Raw genomic sequence first — 27,308 nt, 5'->3', positions numbered from 1 at the left:
ATTGTTTGCTGATTGTTTCTTTCGTGGAGAATTCTGTTTGGCTGTAAAAATTCTGATCTCTGTTTCCAAGTAAATCTTTATTTATGCCATAATTCTTTTTTTCTGTAGAGAATCTTGGTTAGCAGTTCCTTGCAAAAACAAGGATTTTATTCTTTAACGGCTAATAAATATTTTTTTCTTTTTAAGTTGCTTTAAAGTGCTTTAACGTTTCCTTTCTAACTCTGAACTTTCCTCTGTGTGGCTGCCTGTGAGGTACTATTTCAGGTATAGTTTGGCATTGTTTAATTTGCTTCTACAGAACATGCATGCAAGTAACCAGTCCCTCAGAGTTCACATCAGCATCACTCCATCTAGAAGCAGTATTCATACATTAATTAAGTGTTACACAGTACTTGATAGCACAGTAGGGCATTTGTGCAGTGGTGGGTGTTGTTGACTATTACAAATGTTTAAAACTGTTTCTCTTTTCTTTTCTACCTAGGAGATGAAATTTATCAGGACATTTTTCGTGATTTTTCTCAAATGGCATCAAATAATCCAGAGAAGTTAAACCGCTTCCAGCAGTCAGATTCCCAGAAGTCTTAAGTGTCAAGAAGGAAAAGAACCTGAAGCTTATAGTGCAAGTCTTTTTTTACTTTAACAGAATGAATTGTATGCATTTTGTTAGATAGTTTGGATAAAATGACCACTCCAATGTAGCTGTAGATTGTGGTAGCTGGGGAAGTGTATGAGTTGGTTTATGTTCTCCAGTACATATACCTCAGCAGCTGAAGATGTTTCAAGCCCCTGTGTCCCTGCTGGCTGAGTGTAAAGCAGCCCCTGTTCATGGCCAGCTTTGCAGCTCAGGGGTGGCAGAGCTGCAGGGTGCTCACAGCAGCTCTGCTGCCCAGGGCCATCGCTGGCATCTGTCCCCCTACCCATAAATAATGTGCCTCTGACAGAAGGTCTGGGTTGCATTTTCTGGGACTGTTTGGAAGGGAATCTGGGCAATGATTTACTGAGTTGTCCTTCCATTTGTGGGAGTGCAGCTCAACAGATTCTCTTGCTCCTGTGGTGACTCTGGTTAGAGGTAGGCTGTTCTTCACAGGTGCTCTTCTGCACCTGTGCTGCTCTTCTGCAAGCTCTTTCCCAGTGGAAGCTCTAGCACCAGGCTGGCCTTTATGCTGGTGACTGCAGGTCAGTCACAAAGGGATATATCCTGGGGACCAAATTCCTAAGAGCAGTCCATTTTTCTTTTTTTTCTTTTTCTCTTAAATTGAACTTTCAGCACAGCAAGTATCCTTCTAAATGAGCATGTGGAACCTTTCGTGAAAAATAAACTTAATCCTTTTGGACATGATGTGGGGTTTGTTTGTAGTATTTTGACATGAAAACTTGAAATTTGAGACATGAAAGTATTGAGCCAACAAAGTTTGTGTAGAATAGTTGTACAAAGGCTGTTTCTGCTTTTTGCTGTTCTCACTACAAGCCCTAAGCTCAGTATAAAAGTCTCACGTCTTGCAGCCACTCAAAGTTTAGGGCAATCAGTCCCTTCTATCAGGAAGCAGTAGCCCTTGTATGATTTGCAATGATGTGTATGTTTATGTGTTGTCTAAACTAAGGTGAGCACAGGAAAAACTAGAATTTCAGTGCACATTTCTATCAAGTAACAAATGAGCACAGTCTGCAACTGTGTTGTGAGGGCAGCAAGACAATTTGCTTTATGCAGTAGTGAGCCCCACTCTGCCCTTGTGCATGTATAAATGGTGTCTCAAGATATATGCTTATATATCAGGTTATTTATACCTAGATAAAATTCTCCTAAACCTTAAACCAGCAGATGCAATTCTTTATCCTCTATTTGTGTACCCTATGGAGACAGCTTAAGCAGAGTTTTTAGGTGACATAGCATCAATGTGAGTTTTCAGCAATCCTAATAGCTGTGGCATTGTTAACTTGCTGTTTAAGTGTATTTAGGAAATGAATTGGCTTTTCTCCTTGGAAAGATAAGCAAAACTGGGATAAAACAAGTTGAAATCTGTAAACTATGGTAAAGTTAAACTTTCTGGCACGTTAAGTTTTAAGAAGGTATTTCAAATATGTAATAGTCTGCATATTATTATTGCTACAAAATTAGTAGTGTTGTAGAATTGTCCAGTGGATTTTATTTCCAAGTAGAATAGTCTTACAAGACAGTTCTTGCTTTGTATGTGGTCTAATTATGGTAGGAAAATCAGATTCTGCCCATTTAAAGTGCACATTTAATCTGAATAATAAGAAACTTAAGGATATCACCTGTAAGCAGTAATTTTTAGTAAGTTGGTTTTTAAATAGCTGCCTATGAAATGATAATATACTTCCTAATCAGCAGTATTTACCAGGAAATGGGTGTTTTAGTAGGTCTTAGAGAAAGTAAGATTCCTGGTGTACAGATGGGACAATGTAAGATATGACTGCATAACATACACCTTAGACATAGGTTTTTCTAAATGTTTGTCTTTCCCAGCCTGGCTGGCAGGCAGTGTGTAGTGTGATTGGCTGGAATGTAAAGCTGCCTAAAGCTTAGTAGCATAATTGCTGTCTCAGTCCGGCTGCTGGAGAACAGGTCTGAGAGATGTATTTCAAATCTACACTGGTGATTTCCTCCCTGGCCACAAAATCTCTGTGACAAATTCTGCAGGATGATTTCTCTAGACTAAGAAGTTATTTCTGTAGGTCTACACGTCCATGTGTTGTGTTCCTGACTCTCATCTGTCTGGGAAACAGTGTCAGTCAGTCTGTGCTAAAGGATGCACCCCACCTGACTGACAGGTGATGTGACTTGTCAGGAGCTCTGGAGTTTCAATGGATTAGGGAGTAGGTGTGTCACTTGTGATCCTCAGCCTTGTTCCCCTGTCTTTTTGGGAATGATAGGATGTCCAGTATAAACTGCACTCAGTTAAAGCCTTTTTCAGGTGCATATAAACTTAAATTTCTGAATGATCATATTGAGTTATGCCACTACCTGTGTTAGAATGTTGGAATTTGTTCATATGGATTTGGGTGAAGGTGAATTTGGATTGTAGAGGTATTGTAGAGGACTGTAGAGGTATTTTCACAAACAGCCCACATTGCAATCAGATGGATGCCTGTTCCAGGTGCTCATTAGTACATTGTGGACTTCAGCCTTTCTCCCCATTAGGACCTGATCCAGGAAGTCACTGATATCAGTGGCAGTCTTTCCACTGATTTTGGAGATTTTGGATTGTACCATTAGTGGCTTTTAATGTTACAGTGCTAAAGGATCCTGTATTAATACTGCATTTTTCACTCTGTGGGGTTTTATATTTTACCTGTTTGTATACTGAGCTGAAATAGTTTTAGAAAATGCAACCAGACCTTCCAACTGCTGTCAGCAAATCCCTGTACAAGAGGAAGTTTCTCCTGTTTTGCATTATGACATCAGTACACATGTGTTGTCCAAATTACTAGGTCTCCTGGATAGAGCATAAACTTTGTAGCACTAAACTAAAAAGGTGAGAACTAGAACAAGTGGAGGGTTGATGTCATGTTTCCAGGACTTTGGTGCTTCTCTGCAGCCATCTGTTTTAAATTGTGGATGTTACCTCTGCTGCTTCACCTTGAGAATCTCAAATAACACAGTGACTATGAAATGACCCTTTGATGAAAATGCAAATAATAATATGTAAGTACAAAGGACGTGGTATTTTTACAGTGTCAAAAGGACTTAGCTGATTATTCTGATTCTTCAATACACAAAGTATTTTGAGAATCAATTTTTCAGGCTACAATCTGTGCCCCATTCATTATGGACACTTTTTCCCAAGCTGGAGTTTATGGCTTGTGCATTCTGACAACCAACATGCCTTGCTCCTGTGCTTACACAAAGGCACAGTTTTAAAACAGGGACAACTCTGGAGAGGCACTACTGGGGAAAAGGATGAGTGTACCACTTTGGTATATACCCTTTCATACGCTTGCTTTATCTTTTTGCATACAGTATTTTCTTGTTTCTCTTCCCATGGAAGGAGATGACAGAGGAGGAAAAATTCCACTCCCTTTTCTGTTAGGAGCCTAAGTTTTCCATGTTTTGACAGAAATCGCCATGAAATCATCGTTTCCTCAAGCAGAGACGTTACTTTCTCCGAAGTGATGAACTTCTTTTTTTTTTTTTCCCTCCGCGCGTTCCTCTGTACTCGGTGTTTTTTAAGCATTCCAGCAGTAAAATGTAAAATAACCCTTCCCCCCCTTAAGCTGTAATTGTACAGACTGTATACTCCGCCCTCCTTCGCGTTATGTACGGCTGTAGAGTTTGTATCTAAAACTTGACTGTGGCGTGTGTGGTGTGTCATTGTTCGGGCCCGGCCCGGTGTCCCCGCCCTGCTGCCGGGGCGGGCCCGGGGCCGGGGGCGGTGCCGCCCCGCCATGGCGGCGCTGCGGGGCTCGGCGCGCCGGGGCTGCCTGCGCTGCCCGCAGCCCGCGGCCCTGGCGGCGGCCGCGGCCCTGGCCGTCTGCGCCTTCTACTACCTGGGCGGCGGCGGCGAGACCTTCTCCAGCGCCACCCGCCGCCTGCGCGCCACGCCGCCCGCCCCGGCCGGCCCGGGGCCCCGCGGGCTGCACCTCCTGTTCATGTTCACCAAGGCGGAGCGCAACCCCGCGCTCCGCGACAAGGCGCAGGCGGCGCTGCGCTCGCTGCTGCGGCACGGCCGCCTGGGCGCCTCCGATGTGCTGCACCTCCACCTCGTCACCGAGGGCGCCAGCCGCGACATCGGCCTCGGGCTGCTGCGGGACCTGCTGCGCGGCGCCGCCTTCCGCCACCAGGTGCGCGGGGGCCGAGGGGCGGGCCGGGCCCGGGGAGAGAGTGGGGTCTGCCGGGGCTCCCGCAGCACTCTGGGAACAGCGGGCCAGCGGGAGCGAGCTCCCTCAGCTAGCGGCCCATATGCCGCCTCCCAGCAGAGCGGTTCGCTCCTACTCCCTGCTGGAGGAGCCTCACTGCTCCCCAGTCTCGGGAGTCTTGAGGGGCTTGTTCTGTGTCCCCACCGCTGCTGCCTGCGGGGAGGTGTCCCGGTACAGCCCGGTGTTCTCAGCTGGGACTGGGCAGCAGCGTGGCCTGGGAGCACCTCCGCACACCGCCTGTGCTGGAGAGGAGCAGTTGCTCTAAGCGGTGCTGCTCTCCTGCAGGCCCTGTTGGTCCTGCTTTTCAGCATCTTGGCACAAGGACCACTTGTGCTTGTATCTCGATGGGTTCCCGATCAGGAGAGAAGGTTCGCCTGCTTCTGGTTGGCTCTTGAGAGCAGGAATGGAGAGCCTGCAGGGGCTGGAGTGCATCCACGTGCAAATGTTCCTTCTTCCGGGGAAATGGTTCTGCCTCCCAAATCCACAGCCAGTGTGGTTTATGCAAGGTCAGGCTTTCTTTCGCATTAAATGGGTGTCTGAGAGCTGGAGGGGTGTTAAGTTCAGAGATTCCAGGTAACCTGATTCTCTTGTCCTGAGATGCTGCTGCAGAGCATTGCTTGGAAGAGTCCTCTAGTTCTGCTCTAACTTTTATTGCTCATAAGTCCTGTATTTCATATTAGCTGAATTCTGCCAAGATGAAACGAGAATTGTAACCTTAACATTTTTCATACAGACACTTTCCTGGTCAATAATTCCACCACTGGTTTTCTTTAAACAAGTCCTTTCCTAGTGCTGGCCCTCAGTCAGGTCATGCACCCATGATGGGAGACCCACACTGTGCAGCAGTGTTTGGCTGTTTGGAGGGTGTGCACAGCTCCCTCAGGAGGATTCTTGTACTCCACAGCAGGATGGACTGACTGCCCCATGATGGGGCAGTGCTGATGTGGTGGCCAACCCACTTTTTGGTATTATGTCTCCTGGAGTGGGAGGACCCCCAGGCCATTCTGTGTGCGCATCCCTTGCAGTGACCCCTTTGTGTGGGTGCTGCCTTACTGCCATCTGTCCCTCTGAGACTTCTCAGCAGGCACCCTGGCCAGCCTCATTTCTCCAGAGCAGCTGGAGTTGGAGGCGTGAAGTGATTTGTCTGTTGTGGATTGGGCCCTGTCTGTAGGTGCCTGTGGAGTCACAGTGAAACATGGCTCGTGGCTTGGTGAGTATGTCTGGCACCAGAACTGCTCTCCTGGCTGTAAGCAGGCAGCATGATCTGGAGGCCTCAGGTGAGGTCTCACTGAGATCTGCTCAGTGGGACAGCTGCTTCTCTCTTTCCTGGCAGAGCCTGATGTACCCTGGTTTCACTGCCTAGCCTGTGGTTGCCAGTGTGTTTTGGACCAGTCCATTTCTCTGCTTTTAGGTACAGAGCAGAGGCTGTTCTGCTTCTCAAGCGTGCAGCCTCGTAATAATCCTGTGCCAGTTTCTGGAATGCCAGCAGGTGACAGCACCTCTTTATTCTTGTTGTAGCCCATCCCATTCCTGTTCTTTACCAGTGGGAAACTTATGCCTAGCTTGGACTTCTGGTGCTCCTGCTAAAATGTTGAAGCTGATGCTCAGCTAGCTCCAGCAGTACCCCATCTCTATCCTGAGACCTCTCATTTCCTGCTCCTCCTGGTGTGTGCAGAACACTCTCCTGGTTCTTATGCTGTTTTCCTAGCACAGGCTTGGTAGAGTGCTCAGGGGGCAGCTGGAGCCACTAAGGCCAGACTGATAAAACACCCTGAACTTTACCTTTTCTTCATGAGGAACTGATTCAGGCCCAGCTTTTGGAGCAGCCCTCGCCTCCCATCCTAGCAAAGCTGAGATCAGTTGAGTTCTCTGTTAGAGTGAAGCCCAGAGTCAGACATGGATTGTAACCTCTGGGAGAGGTTGTGGGCAGCTTTTCCTCTCTCCCTAGGTGGATTCAACACTTTCAAAGTCTCCTGGAGATGGAAGCAGCCGGCTGCAGCCCGAAGCCAGTGTGCAGAGTGAGGGCAGAGGGGCTGTGGGGTGCGGGTGGTGGGAGTGGGGGTGTAGGAACAGCTTAGGCGCTGGACCCTCCGGGCAGGGCAGGGCAGGGCTGTCCGGGCGGGGGCAGTCGCTGCGTGGCGTCACCGCTCCCGTGGCCGTGCAGATGTGCCCCAGATGTGCAGCGGGAGCGCAGCCGGGCAGTGGCGGCAGAGGGAGCTCGTGCACCGCGTCTGCGGCCGGGAGGCGGAGGGCGGACCTGGCCCGCGGCCGTCCTGCGGTGCGGGGCCTCGGTGAGCGCTTACCGGGGCCTGGTGACAGCGAGCGAGTCCCGCACACGACTGGCAGGGGATCTCTGTGGCCTCTCCCGACCCCCGGCCCGCGGGATGTGCCCGGCAGCGAGCCTGGGCCAGCCTCGGCGCACGCTGTGCTTGCACAGAGCAGCAGCTCGCCCCGTTTCCTGCCACTCCAGGCTGTGAGCTGCGACTCCTTGTGCGATTCCATTTTCCTGCCATAACAACACGAACTACGCGTTCAGCTCTCTGCTCATCCTGGTTTCCTGTTCAGATGAGCCCCACGAAGGACGCTGCTGGGGTGGATGTAACTGGGCTGCCATCACACCATGCTTACAGAGACCTGCAGGGATGATCGACATGGGAAGGAGGGAAAGTTAAAGGAAAAAGAAATGCAGGTTGTTTTTTCTTAGCAAATCACTGGAAAGGGTCTTTCATCAGTGTGGGATGTGTGTTTATAAAACTGTGCTTGCACAGGAAACCCCTAGAACTTTTCTTAATGTCCTCAGCAAACGTGGTCGGATTTAGCTACAGGGATTTACTAAGAGCTGTTACACAAATAAATAACGAAGTACAAAATTAGCAGCAGATCAACAAGCTGTGCTAAAATCAGCAATGAGGAGGGAAGAAGTCTTCACAGTCCCAGAGAGGCTGCCTGGCCTGTGGCTGCAGGAGCAAAATTCAGCTGCTCAGGAGTTTGCTTTGCAGAAGTACAAAAGAGTGGGCAAAAGACATGTTTTTCCTGTTTTCTTTGGCAGGAGTGGAAAGGCAGATGATGCTGTCTCAAGTTTCAGGAGTATTTCTCCTATAAATTTTGTCCACTGGTGCTTGGCAGTGTGCTCACTTCAGAGGTGACTGGAATTGGTTTGGCGTTTTCCCCCCTTTTTTATGTACTGTACACACCTCAGGCTGCTTTTGCTGGATGCAGAAGGGTGGTTACAGGTGCTGTATTTCTGTTTCATGCTTCTCCAGCCCAGCCAGCCCCCAAAGCTGCCCCTGCCAAGCTGGGCTGGGAATGGAGCATCACACATCCCCATGCTGGTGGTGCTCAGTTTCATGAAGAGGCTGTCAGTGCCTTTGCACCTGGAGAGTAGTGGTGGTTTGCTTGTTTGGTCACCTTTGGCTGCTGTCCTGGTCAGCATGGCCACTGTCACCATGATGGCACAACCGTGCAGAGCCGGGGTGAGGTGCTGCCTAATGGTAACAGAGTTTCCTCCCCTGCAGTGTCCTGGGGACTGTGCTGTGCTACCCAAAGCCAGGTGTGGTTGCTGATGAGCTCTCCCAATGCACTTTCCTGGAACGTGTTGTTCTGTGTTTTTCCTGCTGTTCTGCTGCAGGCCTTGGCTCCGAGCCCAGCAGCCGGGACAGCAGCGGGGCCGCCCCGCCGAGGGACGAGCTGGCCACGGAGCCTGCGCGGGGGCTCCTGCGGCACCCGGCTGATGGCCAGGGCCCAGCGTGGGTGTGGAGGGTGCCCTCCCCAGGACAGGCCATAGGGCCTCAGCTGTGCCTGTCCCCCAGCACTGCCCTGCCTTGGCTCAGCCATCCTGGCTAGTGCCAGCACAGACCCATCGCCTCAGTGTGTTCAGTGTACCATGGGAGCCAGGGGCACAGCCCTGCATCCAGCAACCTCCATACTGCTGTGAGAGCACGTTGGTCTGAGCAATGTATTCTGCAAAAAGCTGTGGAAGGAGAAGCTCCAGACTGCCCACTGCCTCAGTCTCTGCACCAGCTGAGCATCAGTGCAGCCCCTTGTGCACCCCATGGAGAGGATTGGTCATTGCACCAGCACAGGCTCTAGAGCCACCTTTTCTGAAGCATTTGGCTTGGTTTAGGTTTTCTTTTAATTAAAAAAAAAAATTAAGCAAGTGCTCTATCCTTCATGTTTTATGTATATAGTGCAGGCCCCCTTGTTCTTGAACAGATGAAGTTTTAGTAGGGAAAAGAAGTGAAACTGTTGACCTATTGAAATAGTTTAGTTTGAAAGCAACCTACGAAGATTGTGGTTTGTGTTCCCTGCAGAAGGCATGGCCAGCTTGTGGAAGTGTCTTGGTATCCCTCAGACAAGGGCGATAGGTTCCCCTCTACAAAATTCAAGTACTGCTGCAATGTCATGTCCTCCTCAGCAGGGCTGCTTTCCCTGACCTGAAGAAGGCAGCACGACCCCAAGTCTCCACACTCAAGTTCCTGCACTCCCCCTTATCTGCACCAGGGTCATGTCCCTCATCTCTCTTAATTATCCTGAAAATCCCTCTCATTATCTTGTGTGATTCAGTGACCTGTATCCTTCTGTGGGTATAACAAGCTGCATGAAAGTTCCTGTCCATTGGACTTTGACCAGAATAAATGATAAGCTTGTAAAATGTCAGTAGCTGGCAAGGTGCATTTGGGGTTGCTCCTGTTTCTGGGACACAGCCACAGCTGGCGCAGGCGTGCCAGGGCCCGTGCTGGTGCATGGGCTCCCGCAGGGCTGAGGGATGCAGAGCAGGGCTGGCTGAGCACCAGCAAAACTCCAGCACAGACAGGCTGAGATCCATCTACAGAAGTTGCTCTGCTGTGCTGTAGCTCCTGATGTTTGGATTTTTTGTCAGCGTGCTGCGGCCTGTCCTCCCTTCCCCCTGCAGCCCCGCCAGGACGTGCTGCAGAGCTTGCCTCCGTGCCCGGCTGAGGAGCAGCAAATCTGGGCTGTGTCCCTGACCCTGTCACAGCCTGCTTCTGTAGGAGGGAGCAAGCCTTGGTCCTCAGGGTAAGTGATGTGGTCTGGCTTGGCTCTAAACAGCAGCACACCAGAGCCTGGAGCAAGCTGTTGCCTCTTCTGATGGACTCCATATGGGAGACCAGATATGTGCTTGCATCAGGCAGTGGGAACAGACCAGAGAAACAGCCCAAAACATGGAACACACTTGGTTGCTTGAGGGGATTCAAGTCTCTGCCCACCTTACAGTTACAAAATGGCTGTGAAAGTCCTCCCTTCCCTGCACTTGGCCTATTCTTGCATCAGGAGGATGTGCAGGGGCCAGGGCAGGCAGGCCCCTTTGTGCAGCTGCAGTGCCAGCAGCACTATTTGTGCTTTACCAACCTTCCCCCCACCCCATGCTGGTGGGGGCTGGGCAGAGGCTGCTGGAGCTGGGCCTGTCCCCAGGGGCAGTGGCTGAGTGGTGTTTCTGGTGTCTCTGCCAGGTAATCGTCCATGATGTGAATGAGCTGACAGAAAAGCTGTTTCCCATCGTTGAGGCCATGCAGAAACACTTCAGTGCTGGATCGGGGACCTACTACAGCGACTCCATCTTCTTCCTGTCCGTTGCAATGCATCACATCATGCCCAAAGGTAGGTCTCTGCTCTGCTGCCTCCAGCAACACAGGCTCTCTTTCTCTTCTGCACAGAGATGTTAGCTGGTGCTATTTGAAATACAAAGTTAATGAACTTTTGGGATGGACTCCTAGGATTCTGCTCCTTTCTGCAGAGTGATGAGCTTGTCAGTCCAAGACCTCATCCAGGTCTCCAGTGGCATGAGTGACAGGAGGTTCTCTTTGTCACATGGCAGCTGGCCCTGCCTTTACTCCCTGAGATGATAGGAGAGGTGAGACAGGAGCAAGCAGGTGTTTTGTGTGTGTGTTTACAGCCCCCTTCCCCTTGTGGTGCCAGCAGAAATAGGTGCTGTGTGTCTGTGGTGTAGCTGTGCCCTCTTGAGTATCAGCAGGGAGTAGTTGTTGAGTCTTTCCTCTTGGCTTTAGGGAGCTTTTGGAAAGCTTTGCTGATTAGCAGCCACTGATCACTTAAGTTTCCTTATTGTGCCTCTGCTGTTGTTAAGTGCAGAAACAACAAGAACTCTGCAGGAAAACAAGGCAACTGGCAGAAGGGGCTTGGCTCAGCTGATCCTGTTTTCCTCCCCTGGCTGTGTGCAGTTGCCTCTCGTGAAACCAGTGTGCTCTCTAGTCCTTGGTTGCACAAGTAGGGTTTTGTGTCCTTGGGCTCCAAACCCCTTCACTGGAGCTCCTGCAGCCCTGCTTGTCCCTGGGCTCTCCCTGCCAGGTGCCTGGCTGGCCTGGTGCACCAGTGATGGCAGCATCCCTTCCCGGGCTGGTCACATGTCCTCCCTGGGCATGGCAGGCTGCAGGTGGCAGTGGTGGCAAGGAGCCCTAGGACCCTGCCTGGCCCTACACCTGCCCCAGGAGGAGGTGACCAGCCTCTCAAAGCTGCTTGTGGGTGTCATGCAATGGTGGCGTGTTCCCACATGTGTGCATGTTCCCAGGGCTAGCACCGCTGGCACCAGCAGCTTCCTTGGCATCTGGAGCCTCTGCCCAGCTCTAATTCTCCCTGCAGACTTCCTACCATGGATCTCAGGTGCCCTGTTGCTGAGATGTGAGCAGATACACCTTCCCTGTGGCCCTGCTGAGTCCTGTCCCAGTTTGGCTCTACTTAGGAGCTCCTACCTCTGCTGTGCTTCATGAGACTTCCTCTGTCCTTTGCAGACTTGCCCCTGTCCTCATGGCATGGCCTTCCCACACTAGCTTATTAAACAGTGGGGCAGTGCTGGCCCTGAGGGTCCCATCCCAGCTTACTGATCATTACTCTGTGGGCTCCAGCAAATGTGCTCTTCATGGCTCTTCCCCAGACTTGGGTAATTTTGTGTGTGTCTGGTGCTGTCTGCGCTGTGAGCGCTTTGAAGTACACTGCATACAAATGATGGTATTAATGCTGGCTAATTCACTCCTCCTGATTCCCTACTCTGTCTTTGCTGTGTGCTAAAGATATCCCTGTCGTGCTGCCTGCCAGCAAGAAGCTGCTCAGTCTGAAATGCCTTTTCTCAGTTCATCAGCCCTCATCTCTTGGAAAGCTTGTTTGCTCTCCCTCAGCTTGACGGGGCTTTCAATTGTCTGTTCGGGGCACAGGATGTTTAAAGAGGCATTTTTACAGTTTCGTGAGTTTAGTTTTTGTTTCAGAAGCTGCTAGTAAAGCTGATTTATATTTCCCTTGCAAGGGAGGTCAGGTTTGCTGTGCTGTGTGCCTGGTGATTTATGGGGCTGGTGGGGCTCACCAGACTCCTCCCTGTGCAGCCAGCACTGAAGGAGAGGCACAGGAAAGGCTGCAGCTCTGCTGCCACTTGCAGGCTTTCAGGTGATGTGGGAATGGCTCTTGCTGCCCTCCTGACTCTGACAAGCAGTATCTACTGGGCTGAACAAGCCACTTTGCTAAGTTGGAGGAGAAAGGACCAAACCCTCTTTTTCAGGCAGTATTACCATTTTTCCTGGTGTATTTCTTTGCCATTTCTTCTGCCTTGAATGCTGTGTTCTGCCCTGCGTGCTGTGTCTTTTTGTGCACCTCTCCGAGCACATCTGGCTCTGTAGCATTAGTGGCACATTTTTGTGGAATCCAGATTTGATTGGAAGCTTGAGCATCCTCTAGCAGAAATGAAGGCCCTGATCTGAATATTAAACTCTCTGGTGTGTTCATTTGCATTAATCAGTCTATAGGGTTTTTTTCAGTAGCAAGCGACCTTTGTCCTAAAATTGCCTGGCTTTAGTTTACCAAATATATCATTTTTTGAAGAGAGGCATTTCCACAGTATCATGATTTAGTGATTTGTTTGGAATCTATGGATTATGATGAGGCATTGACTTTGCAGACTGGTGGCACTGAAAACTGAACACCAAGTTATTTTTATTTTTTTAGGAACTTTTGTGGGACATGTACTGGCTGCATGCACATTGCACTGAGGTTAAATGGGGTTTGCCACTCAGCTGCTCTGTCGTTTACTGTTGCTTGGGATCTTTGCCCAAAAAACTTCACATCTAAAACCTGCAGCTGCCAAGTTATAATATAACAGTTTCTTAGCTGGTGTAAATCATGGAACACTCTTGCCTTAAATGTCTTACATCAGTGGAGTTAATCTGATTTAAACCAGCTGGGGAGTTGGTATGCAGCACACAGAAGTGCAGACTGCATAACTCTTGTCTGTGCTCGAGGCTCATAAATCCCATTTTAATGTGGTGTGGCCAGGCCCAGGGAGCTGGAGCAGTGCTTGATCCATCAGAATGGTTCTGCAAGGGGGAAAGTGAGGGGAAAGTTACACAGAGAGGACAAGCAGGTTCAGGCTTAGAAGGAGCTGCCAGGACCAGGACAATGCCAGCATGAAATGGTCTTGAGACTCACAGAGCAGTGCAAAGAGGAGGAGAGAGAACAAGGATCCAGACCTTTTCACTTTCCTTTTCAGTGTGCCCATCCAGAGGGGACCTCTTCCTTCCTGGCTGGCTTTGATCCCTCTATCACTTGTCATTTTAGTTGTGTGAATCAGGCAGCCCAACAAGCTTTTTATCACTCTTCTGTGGGTACATGAAGGAGTAATGTCTGGGAAGGTCTGTCTGGCAGGCAGGGTCTAGGGACAGACTCCTGGTGCCACAAGTGAGGGGAGGAGGTGATGTGACAGAAGGGCAGCCTGGGAAAGCTGGGAGCTCCCCAGGGAATTTTTGGTGCCCATTCTTGGCCCAAGGTTGTTTCCAAGAAAAATTTATTTAACAAGTGTTCTTCCTAAGGAGCTGGTGGGCCAAGGGAGAGCCAGCAGCATCAAGCAGCTTGGGTAGAGCTTTGAAAACTGCCATTTGGTGTTCAACTCCATTGGTGTTGCTGATAGTGCTGCAGCAGAATGGCCCTGTGGGAGAATAAGGAGCACAGGGAAAATGAGACATGACACAGAAGCAGCTTTGTGGCTTATCTCTGCCAATTTAGACAGAGGAGTGGAGTCCCCTTAGTTCAGGGGAGGCTCAGAAACCTGGCTGACAGTACTGTGCTTCGCTCCCATGGAGTGAGGGTGTTTGGCAGAACTTGACTGAAGATGGTATTTGACAAATTGGAGGTAGCAGAGTTTCCTGGCTGCTGAAGCAGCTGGCTGTCTCCATGGGGAGTAGGAGCATCTCTGAGCGTGGTGATCTCCTCCCCCTGGCAGCGTGTGGGGGCGTTCTCAGGGTTTCTCTCTCACTGTCCAGCCCAGCCTGAAGGCAGAAGCTGTGATAAAGGGTGGGAAGATGAGCACAGCCCCCTGGGCTCTGCAAGGTGTGAGATTAGCGCTCATGCAACATTTTGCATCTTCCAGGTGCTGAAGATGTACCTGGGTACTTGCTGCCTGAAAACTCAGGAGCTTGTTCTGCTGGTGGTAAGGCTGTTCACAGGGGGCTTGTAGGGGGACTAGGCAGCAGTGGGAGAAGTGGGTAAGTCTCTGTGGGACTAAATAAAGGTGTGGAACTGTGAGGAAGGAGAACAGAGTAGAACTAATTGTTGTGTATTGTCAAAATTTATGGCATGTCAACATTTGGTAAAAAATGAAAGAGTTTTAGAGAGGGCCTTGGCTTCTGTGTGGGACAAGCCTGGCTGACTGGGACCCTCCAGTCTGGGATGGGGCTGGCCAAGGGGTTTATGGTGTGGTCCATGAAGCCACTAGCCATACAAGGCAGAAGTTTGTACAGGCACTGGGAGACATCAAAATTGGTGAAAAGGATGTTCAAAACAGATGTGTGGTGATCTGTAGAGCTCCTTTCTGCAGGATGCGGAAGGTGCTAGGCTGCCTCATGGAGGAGGGAATCACAGCCAGCTGCTGTGTGTTGGACAGCAAGCCCCAGTGTGTCCTGGAGCTGCCAGCTGTGCAGGAGCATGTCAGGAGGACACAGATGTGGGTGCTGGGGGAAGCAGGGGTGGCTGCTGGGGGTGAATAAGCAGCACTGTGTCTGGGGAAGGGACTGCCACCAGGGAGCTGTGCCTTTGGCTGCATAGTGAGTGTCCAGAGAGCACCTGTGACACATCAGGATCATGGGAAGTCCAGTGGTCTCCCTGGCTTCAGACTCTGAACAGGGCAATTTCTCCAGCTCATTATCAACAGCTGTACTGATTGTTAAGCACAGACCAGATTATAATGATGTTTGTCCAAGCAGCCTGACAATGACCAAGCCCCAGTTGCTTGGGGTTTGGTGCTGCCTGCAGCAGGATCCAGCTGCTGGCTCCGGCTTGGTCTCCCACGAAACTGATATCAGCCTTTGTCTGCTCTGGGATTACCAGCCCAGAGACAGAGGCCTCTGTGAACATCAGCTTATGCCTTTCCCACCAAGCAGAGCTGGAGGGAAGGCAGAGGCCAGCCAGGAGACGTGTTGGAGCAGGCACTGAGCTGTGCTGTGCTTTCTCAGGGCACTTTGCCTGTGCCGAGGCTGGGCACCTGAAGCACTCCTGCCTCTGGCTGTGGAGGTGAAGAGCTTGGGAGCTGGGGGAAGGGTTAAGCACAGAGGTACCAGGAAAGCAGTCTGTGTACTGGAATAATGCCTCGACCAGTAACTGTCTTCTGCTAGTGTCCTTCTGGAAAGGAATGCTATCCCACAGGCAGCATCCTGAACACATTGTTGATTGCTTTGTAGGGATGTGTGCATGAGGATTCAACGTTGCCTCTGCACTGTTTGAATCCACAGCATGGGATTGCTCAGGTTGGACTCTGTTTGCCTGTGGGGTGCCAGGTGCCCACACGTGGTGTGTCCCCTCGACAGCAGGCACGTGCAGAGCTGCACTGCACACATCCTGTGTCACACAGGGCATTAGAGGTCTCTGAGGTAGAAGGAGGTGGGGAGGCATCACTCCCCCTTCTTCCTCCTGTCAGCTGCAGAATGATTCCTGGTGCACAGGGCAGCTGCCCACAGAACTCAGCAAATCACTGTAATAATTGTAATAAGTGAGCATTTTGAAAGTGCGTCACTCCTGATCCTTTCCTGCTGGCTGAGCACTGCCATCATTGCTGAGCCCCACCGCATCAGGGAATGCAGAGATGCAGCTGTTGGGTGGGAGAGGGCTGGGAGGAGAGTGCCCATGTCCCACATGCTTCAGGCTTGATTGTGTGCTACCAACGGGGAGATGTTGGGAAAAGGCACAGAAAATTGGGGTCTGTGGCAGTCATGGGAATTGGCCCCCAGCCATGTGCTCCCAAACCACAGTTCCCAAGGGATGCTGCAGTAGCTGAAGGGTTTGCATTCTGGCAAAAATGTTTCCATCTTTACAGGGATGGAGGGAGTGTTAATAGTTTCTGATGTGCTCTCATAACCTCCCTCCCTGCTTTGTGCCACAGGCACGTGAAAAACAGCCAGATTCCCTTCCCAGCCTGTCTCTGAGCTGCAAGCACTTATGTCAGGTCCTGTGATGGGAAGGGAAGGCACTGGAGTGATCATTTTGCGAGCAATAGGGATAGCTGTGCCAGCCATTGTTCCTTGCTGGGGTGAGCCTGTTGTGCTGAGAGAGTTGTTTTCATGATGCTTTTCAGGAGCAGGCAACAGCAGACCTCTGAATAAGCCCAGCCCAGGTAAACACTGGAGGCTGTGGCCTTGTAGAGGGGTCCACATCTGCTGAGATGAGCTGGTAGTCCCATCTGTGGGATTATGCCTGTGGGACATGCCTGTCCTGACAGGAGAGCTCCTTGGCCTCAGCCCTAGTGTGGAGGAGGTGCCAGGAAGGGCTGCTGTGATGAGGGGATGTGGCTGCTGCTCAGCAAGTGCCTGGAAGTCTCCTGAGTGCTGCATCACAGCACAGACCCCTTCCCTGTGGCACTGCTGCCTCTGGGGCCAACGTGGCCCACAGCCCCCGGGGGTAGTGTCACTTCTCATCATTTCCACTGCCTGCCCCTTGCTGCAGTGTCACCATCGATTATTTTTGGATGTCCTAGATCTGTCAGGCCGGGGCTGGCTGCTCCCCCCGCTCCCACAGAGCAGCAGGGTCTCATCACCCGGTGCTGTGGTGGGTGCTGCCCTCCTCTCTCCCCAGCCAGACCAGCTGCCCCATTCTCAAAGGATTGGAAGCTGCTGGGGGTCACCCAGTGTTGATGCCAGGGCTGCTTTCCCCCACAGCCTCTCCCTGCTCTGCCATAGCTCATTAGAGTTTAGCAGGAAGAAACAAGGACAAAATCTGCCTGCAGCCCTTTCCCCCAGTGTGCGCAGTTAACTGGGATCTGAGCCCAGAAAATTTATTTTCCTGTATCTCTTTTTGGTTTTCCTTTCCATCTCACCTGCTCATTACTTTACAGCTTTCCATCCACTCTTTTGTAATTTATAGCAAGCTGGAATCAAACCTTATTTTGTCTGATTAAAAGATTTCCTGCTGCTCTTCCTCCAGCTCCAAAAAGTGTTTTCACACTCCTCCCCCCAGCAGTAGCATATATTAAATACAAGGCAAACAGCATTTCCACCTCCATCCTGAAACCTAGTGCATGCTTAGCCATGTTGCTGCCTTTGAGTCCAGGTAAGAGCCAAGGTGTTGAGTACTGCTAAATATTAGTCTCTCAGGCCTTGATGGATTACAAGGGGACACTTGGATGCACAGGAAAAATTAATTTCCTGGAACAAAACACATCTATCTCTTGCTGAGTCTTCCCCTTCCCTCAGGAGATGGCTGTGGGGTGTGAGGCAAGGTGATCCAAGGGATGCTGCTGTCAATCCCTGGGAACATTGCTGCTGCTCCAGACCCCTGAGCTCACCCAGGTGCCTGCCCTGCATGGGTGGTAGCAATGATTTGTCATCTGTCTCTGGCAGACAGCCTAATTTTTTAATTAGCTGATAGGCTGATTAGCTGCTGTGCTGCAGCCACTGCTCTGCTCTGCTGGTGCCTAATCAGTGCTGCAGAAAGCTGGTTAACAGCTGGGCTGCGGGGGCACATCACCCCTGCACTTCCCTGGAGCTCTGTGTGAGGGGAGGGAGGCTGTTTGATGGGGAGGAGGCTGCTGGGCTGTCCCAGGGAGCGGAGGGGACCCTTGGCTGCATGGCAGACAGCAGGACCTGTGTTGAAGCACACAGTTGGAAGGTAAGCCGCTCTGCACCTTGGCAAGCTGTGCTGGTGCAGGGCTTTGTAGCATCATCTTCTCTTGGGAGGGTGGGCTCTCAAGCAGCACTGTGTCCTGGGAAGGGGGACTGCAGCCCCCCAGCTGCCAGCTCAGTGACAGCAAGCTCTGTGTTGTGCTTGCACACGTGCACGTTTGCCCTTGCCTTGGCTGCTTCCTCTGGGCGAGGCTCTCTGGTGCTGCCGAGGTCAGCTGGGCAGGCAGCAGTGAATAATGCTGGGCACAGAGGGGAGGCTGTGTGTGGAGAAAACAAGGCCTGGCCAGGGGAGCATGCAGCCAGAGAGGAAGCTGCTCACAGCCCTGCTGACAGCAGCAGGGAGGGCGGCCAGGGGCAGCTGCCAGTGCAGGGAGTGAGCCAAACCCAGGGAGCCTCTAATGAAGGGCAGGATGGAGAACCCAGCATGTTTGTGTAAATAAACTGTGTGCCTCCACACTGGGCTTGTTGAGGTGCTGGCATCCCTGTCTGGCACTGCAGCTGTTCTCGTGCCCTGCTGCAGCTGAGGCTTTTGGGGACAGCTGGCTGCTGCTGCTGGGCAGTACCCTCTGGGTTGCACAGGGACCTCTGGAGCCTGTCACCCACTCTGCATCCATGTTTGGCCACGGTGCTGGCTGTGGGAGTGGAGTTTTTCTTGGCCACACGTCTCTCAGAGGCAGTGAGGGCGGAGGATTCTGGTTTCACAGCCAGCACAGGCAGCTTTGTGGATCCACGTGTTGCTCCTGCAGGCATGCTGCCCGCTGGAGCTGGCGGCTGCTGCCCTGCTCCAGGACGTTTATGGCCCAAGGCAGCCATCTAAAAGTCACTGCTGGTCCTTCACAGCTCCTTCTTCCCTTGGGATCTTCCTGTCATAATGGGCACAGCTAAAAAACCTGACTAAAAAAACGTTGCTCAAAGCAATTCAGAGACGTGGAGGGGCAGCTGTCCAGGTGTGCCCAGCATTTGTAGACCAGCAGAGCAGAGATCCCCAGCCCTTCTGACTCCAACTCAGAGAGCTTTGGTTGCTTGCCTCTCTCCCTTCTGGTGGTCCAGGTCAAGTGGCAAAATGAACAGCCACCCCCTGGCCCTTTGCCACAGCCCACTGCAGCCCTGCAACACCCAGAGCTGCAGCCAGCAGGGGACACTCCTGTCACTTGGCTGCGCTGTGTCACCCGTGCTGGCTGCAGCTGCTGCTGGCCCTGCAGAAGGTTCACTGAGCTGCTCTGCCTCCAGCAGCTCCCTGTCCCAGCCCTGTCCAGGCCACCACCCTGCACTGCCTCCTGAAGGATGGAGTGGGGTCTTGCCTCCCTGTGTTGCAGGACTGGGAGGTGCTGGCTCCGTGGCAAAAGGCAGAGTGGTGTGCCTGGGTCACAGCTGGGGCAGCAATCCCAGCAGTGCCCTTGATCTGACCTCTTGAAGCACCTCTGGTCCCAAAAGACTCTGCTGTGATGCAGGGGAGGTCAAGGTGTTCCCACCTGATAAATACCAGGCTAACAGTTTGACTCGATGATCTTAAAGGTCTTTTCCAGTCTAAATAATTTCATGATTCTGTGTTGGAGGAGTCTCTCCTAGTCGGCATGAAGCTGCATGACATCCCCAGAGCTCTGGCTAGGTCCACCAAAGCAGCTCACCTCCTCCCTGTGCCCCCTGCTGCCATTCTGATCCTCCCTGACATTTCTGGGAAGAGCAATTTCATAGAGTCTTACAATGGTTTGGGTTGGAAGGGACCCTGAAGTTCATCTGTGTCCAACCCCCCTGCCAAGGACAGGTGTGTCACTTTATAAATCGGATTGCTCATCTAGACCAAGTTTGCTGCTAAGTGTCATTCCAGTGGTGGGGTGGCCTGGCCCACTGCATACCTCCTCTATCCCTGCTCTGCCCTGGGACAGTTTTTGGGGTCCATGCTTCCTGGGAAGAGCTGTTAGACTTGCTGCAGAAGCTGCCTGCTACCACAGGGGCTCCTGGGTGCCTTTCAGAGCATCCAGACAACCTGCTGTGCCCCTCAGCACACCAAAGGGTGCCTATCTGTGTGCTGTTGTAGCCCCACTGTGTCCTGGTAGAGAATGTGGGGCAGCAGGGCACAGGGACATGACCTCTGCCTGCCTCTGCCCCCTCACTGGATGAGGCTGTGGGATGAGGCATCTCTGAACCTGGCCATTCGCCTCTGGGCAGGGCTGGGGGGAGGTTTTGAGCCAAGCCTGGAGCACAGCCCTGCTGTAGCTGCTGATACAAGGCAGCAGTGAAAGATTACGAGCTTTAAATGGGGCCAACCTGTCCTATAAAGCTGTCACTGCTAATGGAGACCATCTCTGAATTGCACAGCTCCCCTCTCCATGCCCTGGCTGGAAGAGCTGGAGCTGAACAGAGTGGAGGGTTCTACACAGTATGGCAAAGTTAGAAAACTCCCTGCTGAGCAGAGCACTCAGCCTTTTCCCACATTTCCAGCTGGATCCCTGTGAGCAGCTTGTGCCTAAGAGAGCACGCGATCCCTCCACCCCCACATGGCAGCCAGGACAAAGGCTTGGTCGGAGGGTAAAAGAGCATGACACATCAGAAATGTTAGTGCCTGGCCCCTTGCCAGTCCCAGGCAGAGAAATCATCTCAGCCATTAATCTGTGCGTGCAAGCTGCATCTGGCAAAGTGATGCTTCATGTCACCCATGCTCACTTACATCTCTGTTGCAGTTCGTGCTTGCTTTAACAAAAAAAAAAAATTAAATTTCAAAAAATCAAATTAAAAAAAAAGTACTTGGTGCTTTCTGGGTCTAATTTCTTCGTGAGTATTTTCTGTGGGAAGCACAGGGCACAGCATGGACCAGTGTGCTGGGGTGAGCCAAACATGGGAAGCTTCTAAGGAAGGGCAGGATGGAGAAGCCAGGGTGTGTGTGTAAATAAACTGTGTGTCTCCATGCTGGGCTCTTGTGGCACTGCCATCCCTGCCTGGCACTGCAGCTGTGCTCAGCTCAGCTCCCTGCTCAGCTGAGGCTTCTGGGGACAGCTGGCTGGGCTACAGGGACTCTCCAGAGCCTTTCACCCACGGAGGTGCTGGGACAGGCAGGGTTGGGATTGGAGCTTCCTCCAAGCTCAGCTTTCATTCTCCACTGTGATGAACTGCAGTTGTGTTCAGCTGTAATTTTAGAGAACAATCGGATGACGTGGCTCACAGTTCATTTAATTGAAACCTGATGAGGCTGCTGTGCACCAGGGGGAGTGGTGCTGGGATGCCCCTGGGAATCCCATCCCCTCTTCCCAGCCTCAGCCTTGTAGGGCTCAGGCTCCCCACATTTCTCAGGAGCTGAACTTGTGCTTAAGTTTAAGGTCTTCTTGTCCTGGAGTTTTGTGACCAGTCTGGGTATTCTCAAGTGTGGTAATGTTTTGGATTTGGGGGTTTGCCCCACTGTAATTTGAGCCGCTGGGGAGGTTGGGTGCATGTGGGATACTTGTCTTGTTCCTCACTGCAGAAATCCACTGCTCTGCTGATTCATATGCTTGAGTTGCGCTGGCCATTTTTGAGGCAGTTCAGAAGGCTGAGGGAAATTGCTTTCAGGTCAAGACCTGCTTTAGCCTGTGGTGATTTACTGTGCCTGGGGTTTAAATCTCTGCAAACAGAGGATTATGGTGATGGTAAACATTAGGTAGGCCTGAGGATTGCCATACTGACAGCTGAAGGGAGCATGGCCTTTCCCTTTAGCAGATAGAGCATGACGGATGTTAAAAAAGTAAATTGAGATACAGCCCAAGTGGTGGTAGGTTAGATACTGTTTCTCCTTGATTTATATTTCTGCTTGGGTGCTTCGCAGTGTAAGCAGTATATTTCTTGCTTAACCTCACAGGGCCTTTTTGCTCTCAAACGGGGACAATGTGGTAGGTATGAGCAATTGCCAAGAGTCCCAGATTAGTGCAAGATCTGCAGAAAATTCAGAGCTGCTGTACAGCCCAGCATCTGCTTGAAAAACAAACACCAAGCAATGAACACTCTTGAAAATGCAAATCTGCACTCCTGTGCTGGGGGATAACTGCTGGTGCCTGGCTGCTCTCAGTGCCTCTGGGTCTCTAGTCCCATGGTGGCTTTGGGGGCTGAAAACAGAGCCATTGCCTCTGGCTCTCAGCAGCCAGGAGTAGCCAGCAGCCTGTCCCAAGCACGACAGGGTGGGGGCATGAGGAACCATGGTGGCACTGCCACAGCAACACCAGGCTGATGGGAAGCCCTGACCATAGGCACAGCAGAAGGTGAGGGCGGGTAGGGCTTGTCCTCCTGCCTGCATGTACTGAGCAGGAGGAAGGATGAAGGCTTGGTTTGCTAATTGCTCTGGAAGTGGTGGTGACAGGCAGGTCTAGCCTGCAGGGAGCTGTAAGGGCACCTGTGCATGATGAGTGGGACCAAAACACATTGACACAGCCTTACAATCCAATTACTGCTGAGTGCTAAGCAACCTGGCCAATTTGCTCTTGGATTTTATAACACAGATAAATAGAGGGGGCATTACATAATGCCCTGGGGATGGCTCCACTCACACTCCCTGAGAAGGGCTGAGCTGGCCTGGCCAGAAGATGACCATGGCTTTGCTTGTTGCTGGGAGATCCCATCTAATGGCTTGATCTCTTGTAGTGTTTGCACTTGCTGCATTGCACTCAGCCTGCTGCAATCCGTGCAGCATCCACCTGGGACGAGCAGTCTTGTCAAGGCACATCTCCTGCACACTCTCCCAAGCAGCATCTCCATGTTTCAGTCTTTCTCATGCTGCAGAGACTGGGACAAATTCAGGCAGGGGCCTGACCCTGTTAAGTACCTCAGGCCCAGCCTTGAGAATTATGTCCTCCAGCCTTTCCTTGCTCTGGATGTCTCACTGCAAGTGGAAGATGCTTCCGTGTCTTTACAACCCCCCTTGCCTCTGAGAGGGTACCACCAGCAGTAATAGTGTTCCAGGCTGCTGATCACCAGCAGTTCTGTGCAGGCAGAGGGCTCTCATCTCTGTGATCTCTTCCTCAGGGAAGCTGTGGCAAGCTGCTGGGAGCTAATGGGTTTGTGCAGGTGATACTGGAGGTGTCATGTGGTGAACTGATGCTGTCCATGATGGGAATTACTTTGGTATGTTGGGCCAGGGATGGATGCTCTCTGGGCTGGAGGTGGGAAACACTCATGGAGTTGGTAGCTGAAAGTAAACATGGAATTTTGCAGGGCTGGCACTACAGAAGCACTTCCAGAAACAGAGAGAGGCTGGGTTGAAGCTACCTCTTGCTTTTGTCAGTTATATGGAAAACCAGTCCTCTGGAAGGAAGGAGGGAGTGGATAGAAGCAGGGGGTCACCAGAAATGATTTCTGAAGTAAACACACAGTGGTAAATGCTTCATGATGGTTGAAGTTTGTTTGCTTCCTGCAGAGGTTGCAGCTGGATTGTGTTTACTCTGAGTTGCCCATGGGGCAGAGTGCACCTCATTGGGTTCAGCTCCTCCAGTAGCTGGTGGTAATCACAGGTTACACTTTTGTCTTATATTGCTGACTTTTCTTCTTTGTGCTTTCAGAAATAACACGAATCATCCAGGTAGACTTGGACCTGAAGTACAAGACCAACATCCGAGACCTGTTTGATGAGTTTGACAACTTCCCAGAGGGAGCGGTCATTGGGATTGCCAGAGAAATGCAACCAGTGTACAGGTACAACCCTGTCCCCAGGGGGAGCAGGGAGTGGACAGCAGGTGGCTGGTGGCTTCTCTTCAACTCAGGTTGCTCTTTGGAAAAAAACCCAGAGAGCAGTGGTCTCCCTGCTTTAATCCCTGCGGAGGGCCTTAATCTGAAACTTGTAAATTGATATGAGCAAACCATACAGTGTTGCTGTGGTTTGTTTGCTTGTTCTCACACACCATCACAAGACTTTTAGAGGCAAATTCTTGATCATCAGTGCCAAATCCATGCCTGGACTCTAGTACATCTAGAGTACATCATGTACATCATGTTTGCCCAGCCATGCCTGCTGAGGTGCTGTAACTGTTTGTGTGTTGGCGCGCTGAAGTTTTGGCTGAGAGTATTGCAGAGAGCAGGGATTGAGTTTGGGCAACAGTGAGGTTCTGGGTCCCTGGGGTGAACTTTCTGCCTCCCCCAGGGAAGGCTGAATGGGCAGCTCTTGCTGACCTGGGCTTGCAAGCATGAAGGTGGCCTCATGGTCCCTTGCTCTTCAGACCCTTGGTCCACAGCCACTGCTGACTGTGCTGGAAACCACTCACAAAGGGGTGGCCCAGTCCTTCCCACTCATGGGAAATAATGCACCACTGGTGGGATTCAGGGACACAGGGATATTTCCAGGTGCTTAGAGAAATTGGTTTTGTTTAGCCATTGTTCTAAGGATGGATTTCAGGTTTTCTTTTAATCCAGGGTAGATCAGATAATTATGCCAGGATGCCTTAATGGATCTCAGCAGAGCTGAATTTGAGCATCTGAGATGGCTTGGCTAGATTTGCTAATCCTAATGGAAAAGTTCTTGGAGAAAGATAAAAAAGCCTAAGAGGTCTGTATGTCTTTTCCTTCCCTGCTGGAAGCCTACTTCTCTACTGAGCCTTCTAAGACTTTACCAACAGCACTCTTGGGCAAAGGCTGAGCTGCAAAGATCTGGACCAGCCTTTCTTGCTGCTTGTGTATCCAGATGGGAAGAGGGTAGAGACAGAGAGAAGTTCATCAACAGGGGATTGATGGTTGTTAGTCACTACCAATTGCTTCCTGGAAGCCTAAACCATATGACAGAATGTGATTGCTCGAACTACAGAAGTCACCACTATTTCTGAGCTGGAAAAAAGACATCTCTCTGTCTGTGGCATAAGTGTCACCTCTCTCCTGATTTGTACTCTTGGCAGGAAGAGCTGGGGCTAGAGGAACACAGATGCTGAGGTCTTGTCTCCATAGGGTGACACCATGCTTGGAGAGTAGAGGGCTCCTGTATCTGCTTTGGGTGTCCTGACAGGATTTTGGTGCCCAGAATGGTAAATCCAGCCCCAGTTAATCGTATGCAATTGTTAGAGCTTAAAGGGGGATGGAGGGAAGAGCCCCAGCCAAGAGTGGCTGCAGGGCTGTGAGGCTGTGGCCTTGGTGGGCCCAGCAGGGCAGATCCCTGTTGTTAGTGGTGCTGGAACAGGGTAAATGAAGCACTCGTTTGCCTACAATTAGTGCAGGGTGGAATCACTTTGTTTTTGTCTCTGCAGGGTTTTGCATTATTTCAATGCATAACTAGGGAGCGGGGATGGTGATCTGCTGCCTGGATGTGATTTGTGAGACTGGGTGTGCCTGGAGGGGACTGAATTAAGGTTTGAGGGGCTCTGCTGGAGAGCCTTTCAGCATGGCAGGGGATCATGGGGCTGAGCACTGAATACCTGACCCAAGCCATAGCTGTGTTCTCCCCCTCCTGCCACCCGCGGTGGGGACAAACATGCCAAGCAGTAATAGCCCTCACAGGCTGCATTTTTGGGCTGAACTTTCTGTTGTTGCAGTTTTGACATTCTGGGTCACTTTGGGCTATGTTGTGCTTTTCTTCTTGTGTTGTTTTGATCTTCATGTGAAAACAAGTTCTTGATCCTTCTTGTCGCCAGATCACCCGTTGTGGGGCGAGCTGTGCAAACTCCAGCCTGCCCTCCTGCCAAGCCCTGCACCCTGTGGGGCTCGCACCTCACTGCTAAAAGGGTTTCCAGACACAAACATGAGCTGACAAAGCATGGATGTCTTTGTAAAAAAAAATTCTTTACTATTTTTATACTTTTAGAAAGATAAAAAACATGTTGTAGGTGTGAAACAACAGGTGTCAGCTCCAGCTGCGTTGTTTGCCATGTGTGCAGGTTTGAAGCATCAGTTGGGAAAAGGGTTGTGGGGAGGGAGGAGGATTACAGTGTGATTGTGGGGTCTCTGTGTTGCCACTCACATTTTCCTCGCCATTTCGTACTCTCTGCAGCACTAGCATTGTCCTAAAGCATCAGAGGATTTGGGGTGAATTATCAGAGCTGTCCTGAGCTTGCTCATGGAGCTGTGGACTTGGTTCCCTGGGGCAGGGTAAGCCAGTGGCCAGAAAGGGTCTGGGTGCCATCTTTCCTGCTTTGTAGCAATGGGAAATGTGGATGGAGATCAATCCACCATCTGTTTCCATCAGCTGCCCTTTGGCTGCCTGGCTGTGGGCTGCACTTTGTAGGCACAGGTTGGGGCTGCAGAAGGCTCAGGCTGCTGCACTGGTGCAATGAGCAGTGCTGGGCACAGACAGACATTCCGGGAAACGGAGGAGTAAGAGAACAGCGAATAGGAAACATCCCGGAGCCTGTCTGCATATCCTGAAGGTAGGGGAAACCTCCAGACAGCAAAACAGGATGGCACGGGAGTGTTTCCACTCGCTTGACTCATGCTGAAACAATGCCCGGCCACTGTTTGTCTTGGACAAACACATTTCTCTGAGCAACAGGATCTCCCGGCCCTCCTGCTAGGCCAGTGTTGGGATTTAACTGTTCCACAGTCTGGTGTTGGTCTGTCCTTTGGGGCCACTCAGGGTAAGTTGGAGTGGCCTGTGGAGAGCAGTAGCTCCTGCTGAAGCTGGACATGGATCACTCTGCAGTGTCTGGCAGGGAGTCCTGGATGCAGAGGGGGAGGTGGCAGGAGCCCATGTCATGTGCAGGAAGTGATCTGAGGTCCGAGGCCACCGGCGTCACATCAGGTTTCCATCTCTCCAGCCGCGGCAGGGAAGAGAGGCACCCTGTCCATGGGTCAGGCAAGTTGTCCTTCCTGTGGCTGTTGGATCCAGTGTGGGACATGGGCTACAGTCAACACCTCTGTGGACAGGGTTGCAGGCAGAACTTCATCCCACAAGAAGGTGCCACTGAGGTGGGGTTGTTGAGGACACTGGTACTGTGCAGTAGCCTCCTAGATGCCTCTGGGCTTTCTATGGCAGCACTGGATTTGTCCTGCCAGGCTGTTGTTTGAATATTGGCCTGCAGAAGAGCCTCTTCCCAGGCTGGCTTATGCCTGTTCATGTGTCTGCCTGCAGAGGGTTCATACTGTGGCCAGGATCAGGAGCTCTGGCTTCAGTAAGAGTGATTTTGATGTGAAGATTAGACTCTGCATCTGAAGTTTGCATCATCCAAAAGGCTTTCCATGCAAGGAGGTGCTTCTTCAGAGTCATCACCTTAATTAAAAGTCCTGTTGTCCCTTGCAGCATTTCAGGTGCTCAGTTGTGCTGGCCAATCCTGCTCACCAGGCTACATAGAAGTGAGTGATAATGGTCTGTATAAATATTTATGTTGCACTGAGCCTTCCGTGCCAGATCTTGGTCAAATTGAGAAGTCCAGGCTCTCTGGT

General features: G+C 51.3%; 2 protein-coding genes across 3 annotated transcripts in view; both read left to right on the top strand.

Moving 5' to 3' along the window:
* Positions 1-4,308, top strand: part of ACAP2 (ArfGAP with coiled-coil, ankyrin repeat and PH domains 2) — a 62,327-nt gene extending 58,019 nt beyond the window's left edge. For both annotated transcript variants that reach the window (XM_030954064.1, XM_030954063.1), the window contains one exon: positions 482-4,308. In XM_030954064.1, coding sequence (XP_030809924.1) covers positions 482-585 — 104 coding nt within the window. In that variant the 3' untranslated portion in view covers positions 586-4,308. The remainder of the gene's footprint in view (positions 1-481) is intronic.
* A 96-nt stretch (positions 4,309-4,404) lies between these two features.
* The window catches only part of XXYLT1 (xyloside xylosyltransferase 1), a 32,539-nt gene continuing 9,635 nt past the window's right edge, over positions 4,405-27,308 (top strand). Inside the window, exons 1-3 of the mRNA XM_030954664.1 lie at positions 4,405-4,800; positions 10,344-10,491; positions 23,513-23,645. Of these exons, the coding sequence (XP_030810524.1) occupies positions 4,405-4,800; positions 10,344-10,491; positions 23,513-23,645 (677 nt within the window). The remainder of the gene's footprint in view (positions 4,801-10,343; positions 10,492-23,512; positions 23,646-27,308) is intronic.

This window comes from Camarhynchus parvulus, chromosome 9 (genome assembly GCF_901933205.1).
Source record: "Camarhynchus parvulus chromosome 9, STF_HiC, whole genome shotgun sequence".
Classification (NCBI taxonomy): domain Eukaryota; kingdom Metazoa; phylum Chordata; class Aves; order Passeriformes; family Thraupidae; genus Camarhynchus; species Camarhynchus parvulus.
Note: the sequence above shows the minus strand (reverse complement) of the source record. Positions and strands in the feature narration are given on the sequence as shown.